Below are 12,258 nucleotides of genomic sequence, written 5' to 3'. Positions count from 1 at the left end.
GGCTGAGACCCAATGGCTTCACTTAAAGCCACATCAGTTACATGCAGCATCACTGGCTGCTTCCAACGTTTCACCACCGCACATGGTGGTTGTTGAGATGATGCGGAGCAGTAGCAGACCTACAAACATCAGTCAATACATCAAAATTGTAGACCAAGATGAAAATTATAACCATAAGTCTTGCAAAACAGTGGTTTTATTTTGATGAAAAATCAGTATGGACCAACTTTCTGAATGAAATGTCACTGCGCCACTGTAAAACGTATACTCAGGGACCTGGGGCAAAGATAACCTCTATTCAAAGGCACTTAAACAGTTTTCTACTCAAAGAAAGTGATTAGTTTGCCTCGATAAGCTCTCAAAGAAGAATAAATTCCTCAGCCCATTCTGCTGGTAAACCAAAATGTAAATAACTGATTGATGGGGAATTTCATCCTGTTCAATCAGAGTGGTTTGATGGGATCGATATATTGGAATCCAAGCAAAATCTGATCACGGATCGAATCACGCATCGAATCACTACAAGGACAGAGAAGATTGGTTATCCAAGGTCACACATGTATGGCTGGTTGGCTTGTATACACGTACACACTGACAACAGTTCTGATTTGCTTTCTCTTTCAACAATCAAACCCCTATCGGTATAAACTAGGTAACCCTGATAAAGCATCTCAGGACTGAAACGGCCATTTGCAACGGCCGGTTTTTTGCAATAGACTGGCATATAACAATCCCCTTTCTCATTATCCAAAACTTAATGCAGTCTTCAAACGGTAAGATGACCAGAACTAAACCAGCTGTTTTCAAAGTTGTCAAGAACATGCATTTTTAATCAAGCAATTTCACCACTTTTTGTTGTACAATGTGCATGTATAACATGTAGCCACTTTGTTAATGCACTTCCTTCCCAATCTGTGAATTGAACATTATTTGTGCTGCACGCCACGACAATGTTTGATACAATAGAATTGATCATCCCATACTGGCCCGAACCAACAAGAGGAGTAAAATAACCAATTGCTTATTCATGCTATTCATGTAATTGCTTGCATCATGGCTGGCCACCTCCCGAGAGGGCTGACATCTGCAGCCTGATCGATTGGGAATTCGAGCAATTCACAAATACATTTGGTATGCTAGTCTGGCGCAGCCAGGTCAAATTTTGGTAGATGGTTGGATTAAGCTGCGAGTGTGACATGGGTCGATTTTGTTGATGGAGTATAGAATGGCAGTATCAAACCCTGCTATCACCCTCAGCTTATTATGTGCATCAAAATAGAGCAATGTGAGGGCAGTATTTGCTGTCAATGCAGTTTTCTAACTGTGACTCACTCAGGGCTCATCCAGCTGTTGCTTAGAAACAAATCATTCTGGAGCCAACCTCACCAAGGGCTTATCTACATGTGTACTTTTTCTAGACATCTTTGTCATTTAATAGTTAGAGTAAACTCATCAAGGGCGTTTCTCCGTGTTCAAACACCCACCATCTTTTCTGTTCTGATAATGGTTGACATTCAGTCACGTGCAGTTGTCATGGTAAGGGAATGAAGGCTTTAGTACAAGGAGATAAATAAGCAGCCACACCTTCAAAACACTATACCATCATGTTGCTATAGCTTCAGATGAAGTTCTGTTCAACTTTAAAGTCTACTTCTGGCAAATCAGTAGTGAACTTGAAGGTGAGACTAAAAACATCACCATGTAAACCCAAACACAACCAACTGACTGACAGCCTTAACCTCTTGAAACATTCCTTGCTTGAGGATAACTGTTGATATGTTCCAAGGTAAGAATGTAATTGCAACTGGTTGAGAGTTAACCACCTGGCCAACAGAAAAACCTGGATGTGGAGTTTATAGCCAAAACATGTTTTATAGATGGAATTCACGTTTTTCAAACAGCACTAAATTTGGTACAGAGAGATTCTGACTTGCAAGTATTTTGCACTTTAGCAAGTCTGACTTGCCAACATTTGCTTACTACCGTAAAAATGAAGCAAGTCTGGCTTATGATACACACCCTGGCTTGCCAGCCTTTTGCATAAAGTATTAAAGTCCGACTTGCAAAGACTGGATGCACATACAGTAAACACTGTATTTGTATTAAAGTGGCATGCATCTGTATTTGCCTTCATTTTGCCCGTCCAGCAAGTCTGACTTGCCAGAATTTTTGCAGCAAGTCTGAAGTGCAACATAAACTTACCAACTTCTCCTGGATGTCTGGGTTTTCTTCTTCCGTTTTCTTCATGGTCGACCGGTTGACTAGTAAGCGAGAGCATCATGACTTGAGCAACAACATTGGTTCGTTCTTTTATGTCACTGTATAAATTCAGCTCCCGGTCAAATGAATGCTGTAGCACCTATAAAAGACAGAAAGGAAATATCTTTGTGTTAATAGATACATTCATAATATCACCACATACAATTTTTTTAAGCTGAACATCACTGGGCGTGAATTGTCTTCAAGGCAATGTCTGACTCCTTCTCAAGATGCCATTTCAGTAATTTCACTAATGGAGAAATTGGACGGCCTTTTCTAACAATAGTAATGCCGAGTGTAATGGAAAGGTCTCAGAGAGGAGACTGCACGGTTTATGAGAAAAACCAATGAGGAGCTGAAGGTTCCAATTACAGAGAGAAGGATCTCATCCATCCTAAAAACTGCCCACGCCTGAGAGTGAGACTCTTTTGACTCAACAGCAGGTTCTTTTCCATCTACAGATTTGGAAGAACTCTGTGACATTTTCAATATGCAAGAAAATCATAAAATCGTTCTTGAATATATGGAGCCCTGAGACAAGCTGCATACCAGAATTAGTAGTAAAATTAATCTATAGCATCAGTGAGGATTCACAAGAAAAACAAGAGCAACTGAGGCACAGCAATGAACACAATCAGACACATAACACGACAACTTTATGGTAATTTATTCTCCAACAATCTAGCCTGATCACTCAAGAGTAATATCTGGCAGAGCGTTGGGGATGAGAATCAGCTTATCTCGCCACGGCAGTGGACTCTGGGGAATCAAAACTGTGGCAGGGGAGCTGGAAGCCATGTTAATAATGCAAAGTCAGATGCACTCTCAATGATCGGAGAAGAGGAATTGGTATCATCATGAAAAGTATTTTTCCAAAACATTTTAAAAGCGAGTATTTGCTTGAAGTGGTTGAGGAATGCCTTTATTCATCACCCCGGAGAACCAGTTCCCCAACTGACCGAGACTCTTTATCATAATCTTTATATTATATGCGTTCAAGGCAGGCCTTCCAACTTACAGAGCAGCCTGCCACGGGTAGTGCCTGGGAAGATGTCTGCATCACAAGAAAAACAGCCAAAATGTGTGCTCATTGTAAAATACGGATGTACATGTAGTTGTGGACAACATGTAGCAGTAAATAAGGCAAGGCTGATGGATATTTGTAGCAGACACGAGGAAGTTTGGCAAGCACTCCACAAATATGGATTGATGTTTTTAACTGGCACATTCCTTCAGGGTACTAAGCTACATGTACAAACACTCAAACAAGTCCAATATTCAACACATGATAGAGGGCAAACACAATAAAACATGAAGAGCACGACCAACAGCCAATATAGACTACGATTGGCACTCCCAAATGGGTAAGTTATTTGATGGAGGATGGCAATATGGTCAGGCAGGCCTCAAGCAAAAGACAAGGTCAAGAGAAGATGATCTATGGCATAGAAATTGGGTTAGGACTGTAATTGCTGTCCATGTTTGTAGGCAAGGAACTTATTGTACTGATTATGATTACCAAAACAATATTGGTTTTAATAACACCTCATCAGAGATGCTGTGTTACAGAGTCACCATGTACAAGATGAGGAGAGAGAGCATATTGAGTAAATTCTTGTCTGATTAAAACATCTTTTATTTTATACAGGTGAAAAAAAGAAAATGAAAATAGGACATTGTCATTGGACCTTCTTTCTTTTTCTTTAATTTCAAGATCTAATGTATGCTGGATAGCAAAGATACAAAATACAAAACACCATGTTTACGTTGTCAGTGAGTTCCCTGCAACCATTCCATCTCCCTGATCTACATGAGGTGAAAAGATTTCAACCTTGCTTTTCTCCAGACGAAAACATTTCATGGAATTCTCATCACGTTTGCTTGTCAATGGAATGAGCAAACATGCCAGTAAAAAGACACCAATGGACAATTGCAACCTGAAGGCTATAGAGTCTACCAACACATGAAAGCAATCTGACTGCAAACTCTGCTCTTGTTCCAAATGGTTTCCATGACAACTATTATGCTTGTCAAAACCATAGGAGAAGTGCAACACAGGTAAGCTGATTACTGACAAAACCATCAGATCAAACTTGAACTTAACTCTAGATAAAAAATAACAAGGTTTTTATTAAACAATACTCCGACAATCCCGACCTGGGAAATGTCAAGTCAACATCCCAGGATGATAATCAGAATATGACCAGTTTTTTTAGCGGTTTCATAATGTAAACCCGGAAAGACACTGCTTCCTAGAGTTTCAAGCAAAAGATCTCTCAAAAAGATTGGATGTCAAAGACGTTGTGGTCAAGCATCCTTGAATTCTGACATCTACTGCGACATGCTCAGCTTCTAGTGCTGCATGGCTTCAGATCTGTGACCATTGCCTGTGGGGAATGATGAATAATTCCATCATGGTTTCCATTCAGGTCAATCCGAGATAGGGCCAGCCCAGAATGGCCAGATGTTTGATTACCGGGCTTCATCATTTGATCAGCTACAACCAAGAGCAGAATACTTGATTACCAGAATGACCAAAATCGGCTCGACAGTTTGATTGCCATTAGGGCGGCCATGAGGTCATGGAAGCTGTCAGCAGTAATGTCAGTGACCAGCCTAAAACATGCTAAACAAAGGCGCTGTTCAAATCTACATGTAAGGCAACACAATGTGATTCATTTCTACTGCCTGATTGGAGACAGTGTATCATCTAATGCAGTACATGTCAGCAAAGCCAAGTTTCTTACCTGTGCCATGTTGATTTGTCCGATTGCGAGTGTCTTATATCCAAGGATGGTCCTATTCTTATACTTCTTTCTCCTCTGTAACATGATATGTAGTTTGTTGCCATCTCTCTTGAGGAAATGAGGATACTGCAAAAACAAAAACAAATGAAGTCAGAATCAGACACAGAAATGAAAATTTTTATCATTCCTTCCTGTCCCACCTTCTGTTGGTCCATCAGTCACTGACTTTTATACACTGCCAGCAGCCTACCTCAGTTACATGATGTACAAGTACATTTCAAATTTGCCATTATGATTCGAATCCAATTTAGAGTAGCGCTAACTACCATGTTCGCCAAAAGGCAAGCAATTTACACTTAGAAAATCAAAGTTAATAGCTAATTTAGGGTATTAATTTTCAGTCATCTGAATGTCAGGCGAATAATCTATATTGCACTTTAGATCAACTGATCACATTTTACTATGGCCTTGTACATTTGAGTCTTGGTGAATATTGAATTTTTATTTATTCTAGCCTAAATCAATAGGGATGTAGGCTTACATACAAGTATTGATGCCACAAATCTGCCAGGATTATTAAACTGAGTGAAATCTGTTTTTTAATTTATGATAATTTTCAGAAATCAATGTACCACTGAAATAATTGGCAGAAAATGTGACAACATCTAAAAATCAACATGATTACACTTTACATTCGATGATGGATTGACTGAGTTTACTGTGCAAAAAGCACCATGAAATGCACTAGTTACTTTGAGTTCAAATTACTCATTCCATTCATGTCTTTGGAAAACTGATTCAGAATTTACATGCACATTGATTGACGAGTGCATAAAATACCAACAATTGCAAATATCATAGCACTCTGGTCGAATTGAACACTCCCCATAATCTGGAGCACCTGTTACATTGATTTTCACATAGAAAATGGCCATTTAAAATCCACAATGAATTTCATTGATAAAGTCTTTATCCATCATCTTGAGTTGACACACAAGCCACCAAGATAGAAAAATTCCTTAAAAGGAGGGCATAGGCAATGACAATGTAGCCTGGTGAGCTATAATTAGCTAGCCAGATGTCACCACCTCAGCAAAAATGAGTACGCAGGATCTGTTACGAAATGACAACACAAAAAACTGGCTGATGCTGATTGAGCAAGATTGTATCCAGCAGTGTTTTTAAGTTTGTGTGTCTAGCATCCATGTTTTGCAAACAATGCTGAATTTGACTTGCACATGATAAAATTTTCGATGGTTGTATTGTTATTTACTAGAACTACATGTACAAAAATAACACTAGGGTTGATTATACGAGAACCTTTTGAAAAACATGAGATTCCAACAAACAAGTACCGTACATGTGTACATCTCAAAAAGAGTTGAACTGTATAGTCTGTATACCAAAATGCAGTATTGATCCTGGTAAAAGAACTCTGGCCTGATGTGCGCTATGAATCATGCTGAAAACTACTTTGTTAGAGGTTTACCCTATGCCATGAAACTTCCCTGGAGACCAATCTATTGTAAGCCAGAAGCTTGTACAGTATAGAATTCACAGCTTCACTAAATCATTCTGGGTAACATGGGTTTGTCTGGCTCTGAGTGATTCATCCTGAGAGAGGTAACTTATATCAATATAATTATTGTCTTTTATAGGTCTTGAGATGGCTTAAAATTCCCTGTGCACGTCCCCAGTGAGATATTAATAGCCCACTCACCTGCAAGGAGAACGACAAGTCGAGATCGGTGTCCAATACTCCATTAGGTGGGATCAAGATCTCATTTGATCGTAATGTCCGCTTGGAACTCTGAAGAACATGATCAACGAATGAGGTATAGGCGAGGTAATCACGCAAATGAAATGGCTATACCATCCGTAATGTGAGCAACTTGGATGAGGCATTGTAGACATGAGAAGGATGCATTAGTAAAGTTAAAAATGATGCAATAAAAGAAACAATAAGTCATTGTCACGAATGTGTCCAGTCACTAGCCCTTGGAAAAAGTCCTGCATATCTCATGTAGATTTGGAGTTTGTAACTGGTTTTTCACATTTCTTTGTGGGACATTGTCGACAGAAGTTGGTTCAGTTAAAGAGGATGATGAGAGTGCACACTAAAAGTATAACTGACCCCCCCCCCCAACATTCTATCCAGTCCACAATGCATACACATATGTACACATGATGTTATGATATGTAGATTGATTTTCAGGATCAGAACATCTAGAATGACAATAAACCAAAGCTAGTTCATTCACAATACAATACACTTACACCACACCTTGCCATTGATTTTATCGATAGAGGAAAAAAATTACAGAATACTTCTATTTTGTTGTATGATTATGATATTGAAAGACATTTTTCACAATAACATGCCTAATTACTACTGGAGTAACAAATACAATGCATTTGATCTTGTCTAGATTCAAATTTATACACTGTTACAATGTAGGTTTTAAAATATTCATGAAAATTTTCTTCAAACAAGCCTTCTCACATGAAGGAGCTAGCACTTTCTTTATTTCAGGTACAGATTACAGAACCGTATTTCATTTCAAAGCTCGCCTCCCTTAAAGGGGGACTATAGGCAGGAGGAGAGGGGCTAGTTTGGCCGTCTTCAAGTCACTAGTATACACAGTAAGGCCCCTTGGACATGTCAGACTCAGCACTAAATATATTCCTCGCACAAGCGTGAATCATTTCGAAGTACTGTGAGATGTGACAGACCCCTATTGGCAACTTAGTGTAACTTTATCTTGCCTGCATAGCTGCTGCCTATATTGTCCCTTTAACATGACACTTACTTTAAATCTGTAGGCCAAACTTACCTGCATTTTGACAGCAATGATTATAGATGTGAGTTCACTTTCCAGTTTCTGCAGCACAACCAGTCGTGTCAATGTTAAACTGCAAAGTCTGAAAAGATCAAAAGAATTCCGCCTTATTATTTGCATGCACGTTCCTTTCTTAAATTTCCGGTGAGATCAGGAGTGGAGCCAAGTCTGGATTGGGAGTAAGAGTCAAGACCTGAATGTGGGACCTAATCACAATTACTGCAGAAGGAGAACAAATGTGAAGCCCTGTGCTCCCTCTTCATGTCCTGGGTGAAAAAACCTGCTGACATCAACACAAACAACCTTTACCTGGATTTTCCTGAAGTTGACCCAGACACAAGTTTACAAGTCCCTGAAGACCTCATGATAGCTGTGGTTCACTGTGTCCAACAGTCTCAAGTGTTTAAATCAGATAAAAATCAAATAGAGCTTACAAATATTGCTCAAAATCTCTGAATCAACGTATATCGAGTCTGATTCATGTCATATACATGTATCAACAATTGTTTCAATAGGACTGAATCAGAGAGTAGCAGGTATGGTCTGAATGGACTACCAATGAAAATGGGTCTATTGCCCGATCTCCAAATTGGCACAGATCAGGGAAAGTCTACATAATACAAAGTAGGCGAATGATACACCTAATTACCTATCGAAAATGTTTTGATTAGGCTTCTGTACATTTATGCCTTATCCTGTCATGCCTGTTTATCATTCTAAATAAAACAGGTCAAATATTAGTAGTCTTTATTTATTCTTGGTAATGTAGTAGCCATTTTTAGCCAAATATTGTTGTTGTTGTCTGAACATCCTGGACAAACACATGGGGCTTTCATTGTACTTGTATTTTACATTTGTTGGCTTTTGAACCAGCCTAGTGTGAGCCTGCTAGGGGCTGGGGGCTGGAGACTATCAGCTTTTAATTTGAACTGAGTTAATGTGCCATAATCATTGATGGATTATGATCGATGAACAAAGCAATGATTTGTCAATGCTCACCATGCTGATCAGCCTCCGTATGGAACCATCAGATCAATGATTGATTGTTGGCAAACATAGGAAAACTGCCTAGATATATGATGGTATAACAGTACTGAACATGCACTACCATCAAAAGGCATAACAGCAAAAGAAAAATACTGCCCTACACACGACATGTCCTATTCTTTCCTTCACCATCTTCTCTTCCATGATGAGACACAGAAAGCTTTGATTGAAATTAAGTCTAGTTATAGCACTTATGATTCTGATAAAGTGATAACCAGCCAAACATTTTCTCCTTCACACCTAAAAGCAATATTCAATTGCCCCCTTCACTGAGTGACTAAGTTCAATAATTGGGGGAGTTATTTGATCAGTCCAGGCTGGCTGATACTTTCCTTCTCAATGGAAATGTAGGCCTATTTTGACTGATGTTTTTCTGCAGGTTTTCATCAGTAGCCAACCCTCGAATACATGTACACAGAGGGTAAATTTTGTATTGGGCCAAAAATGACATCCACCTTTTTGTGCAAAGGTTTATCGATTGTCGGTGTAAAGTTACGAACTGATGACCAGACTGGATACTGCCAGTAAACACCACACATCAACAATAAAAAAAATAAATCACATTCTATCATTTTACATGAATGTCAACTTTGTCCAACACAACGAATCAGGTGATATTCATAATTCGTATTGGCAGACACGTGCCTGAATATGATGACATCCGTCAAAGTGTGCCAATTCCGTTCAAATACAGATGACTCACATTGTACATGTGTATGCAAACAGGACTGTCAATGCAAAAAGGATCCATGCAGAGCAGAAATATCTTAATCTAAAAATAGTGTCATCTCTTCTATAATATCTACATCTACAGTCGAAAAAGCTGTGCAGTGAGTCAGGACATTGTACTTGAAGAGTCATGTGAATATGAACACCTCAATCAGGTTGTTGTACACATTCAAGCATCTTTTACCTCTTCTTCAAGGAAGACAAAGGGGTGCACCCAATGAATACAATCACAATGTATAATAATTCTACACTCCAAATCAATCGGCAAGTTCCAACAACTGGATACAATCGGCAAGTTTCAACAACCGTATTTTAGTAGTGTGAGCACTATGCAGCAGAGAAAAACAGTCATTTCTGTCGAACATTGGGAACCTTGTGATTCATCATGCATATCAGAGACATGATAGATAACACACAGCAAGTGAAAACGCTTCACAGAAGACTTGGACAAAATATTGAATCATTGGCTCTTTCACCACGTAACCAAGGAAACAGCACAGTCTTCAGATGATAAGGCCATCTTGAGCATCCTCCACAACACCATGGATACAGGTTGTCGCACAACTGAAAACACCATCAATGGTGTCGCACTGTCAGCTAACGTGTTGAGTTGTCATGTCAGTAGCATTGGCAAAACAAAATGGGGCTTCAGCCAGTTCCGTTGCTAATTGGCAAGACTCAGGCAGTCAATGATTTCTTTCTACAGCACATGCAATGCAGCAAGGGGGTATGAAATCATACAATTCTTTATGTGCACATATGAGTGTTGTGACTTTCAACCAAGGAAACAACTCAGAATCCAACTCCAGTGAATCTAGTTTAGTTTTTTTACTAGGAGAGTATAAAATTATTTATATGATACCGGCAATCTGGGTATGTAGGAGCAGAGTTATTAATCAATTCGATACGCTTGCCATTTGGAGTGGGTTTATACATGTAATGCAGAGGAATCACAATGACATTTTAGGAACTAAGCTACAAATTTGACTCTAATAGTTAAAATCCAGCTGTTCTTTGAAATACGTTAAGTGAGGGCCTTGATAAATGTAGACTCATAGAGTATTCATTGCATTCTACATTGTTGATTTATGTAGGGCAGGTCGATCAAAATCTGTCAGGCCAACCGAGAATTGTAAAATTTGTAGTGAAACATAGTAATATTGGTTATCCAACCAATGGGGAACGCTGTCACCAACATTTGTACAGAACAGCCACAACATTCATAACATGGACTGGCCCACGGATTTCTGATATCCATCCTACTAAACTAGATATTATCAAAGATAGAGCAAAAACCCAGACTTTCCTCCAATATCATTAGCTACTCGGAAGAGTTGCCCTGGTTCCATAACCTATCTGTCCTCTCCTCCGGTTTACTATCAGGCCCTGGTAACAGTATGTAATAACAGATACTGATGGACAGCCATTATATGCGATGTTATGCCAATGACAGATCGTGTCGGCCTAGTCCTAAGTAAAAGGAAGTATGTAGGTATTGTAGAGGTCATGTTCATCCCGACACATCATAAATCATTGTCGTTGAATATATGCAAAAAGAGAGTCCTCAAACAGTCCATCTAGCACTTGACTTTTGACTCGACTCTTGGTCACTCGGCCTCAGGCCATTAGTCTGTCGGGACAGCAGCAACCAGCACTTTCAGCCTGGAGCTGCGCCTCCTACTCCTAGGCGCAGCCTGCTCTTCTCTTTATTCTTTGCCATCCCAGAGCCAGGCATAATGCAGGCCGACTACTTTTCGTATGTGCAATACTGCATAAAGTATTAAGATACGACGCTTCAGAACTTCAGTGCCGAAAATGAAGATGACGATGACGACGATGTATGGATGATGATATTGATTGTCATTGACATTTGAATTGAATCATTATTGATGATTGAATTTGATAACTCATAACTGACCAATCGGTTAAATAAACAGAGCCAGCAAATGATGTAAATCATGCATATATAATCAGGTGTGCAACACAGTGTTTTCTTTGATAGAGATGCAATGACCCAATGTCACTGACAGTCAGACACACAATGACACACATGCAGTGTTGGGCCGCCTATGCAATGTTCACAGTGCATTTTGATGAAGTGGGTAATTGCTGATTTCAGACACCCTCTTCATCGCCGATAGAAAAGTTCACATGAAAGAAGCACTTATAAATTTTGGAAATATGAATTGTACTTACCTTGGAATACAATTCGGCGAAGATTTCTCAACTTCCCATGTAGCAAAAAGCTTCATCGGGACGGGTTTTACTCCCGACCCCGACAGCTTCATGGTTTTCTCCGCCATCATTAATTTTCCCATTGACTAATGCGCATGCGCTTTGACCTCAATGCACTGATCAAAATAAAAACACTGAAACATGAGGATGTTATATCAATTTGCCATAGTAGGTCACGTGATGTAAATAAACGCACGTGGTCCACAGGTCCGCGTCCAAAGACAAGACGTCCGGCGAAGACAAAATGTTGCAACGACGACCACAACGCCAGACGCGCAAGCCATCGTCTGCTACCGGAGGTTTGCCTGAAATAGAAATCACGCCCCGCTTTTAGGGCGGAGGATGCTCATGCAATTTGGACAACACCAATGTCACCCCCTGGCCAAAGAGACAACCTCACA

The 12,258-nt window shown here is 39.6% G+C and overlaps 1 protein-coding gene across 6 annotated transcripts in view; it reads right to left on the bottom strand.

The window, feature by feature from the left end:
- The window catches only part of LOC135484234 (phosphofurin acidic cluster sorting protein 2-like), a 33,897-nt gene extending 21,971 nt beyond the window's left edge, over positions 1 to 11,926 (bottom strand). For all 6 annotated transcript variants that reach the window (XM_064765517.1, XM_064765520.1, XM_064765518.1 and 3 more), the window contains exons 1-5: positions 11,819 to 11,926; positions 7,841 to 7,928; positions 6,727 to 6,816; positions 5,007 to 5,132; positions 2,203 to 2,359 (exon numbers count right to left, since the gene is read on the bottom strand). In XM_064765517.1, coding sequence (XP_064621587.1) covers positions 2,203 to 2,359; positions 5,007 to 5,132; positions 6,727 to 6,816; positions 7,841 to 7,928; positions 11,819 to 11,925 — 568 coding nt within the window. In that variant the 5' untranslated portion in view covers position 11,926. The remainder of the gene's footprint in view (positions 1 to 2,202; positions 2,360 to 5,006; positions 5,133 to 6,726; positions 6,817 to 7,840; positions 7,929 to 11,818) is intronic.
- Positions 11,927 to 12,258: the final 332 nt, after the last annotated feature.

This window comes from Lineus longissimus, chromosome 3 (assembly GCF_910592395.1).
Source record: "Lineus longissimus chromosome 3, tnLinLong1.2, whole genome shotgun sequence".
NCBI lineage: Eukaryota > Metazoa > Nemertea > Pilidiophora > Heteronemertea > Lineidae > Lineus > Lineus longissimus.
This window is presented reverse-complemented; position numbering and strand designations above follow the sequence as displayed.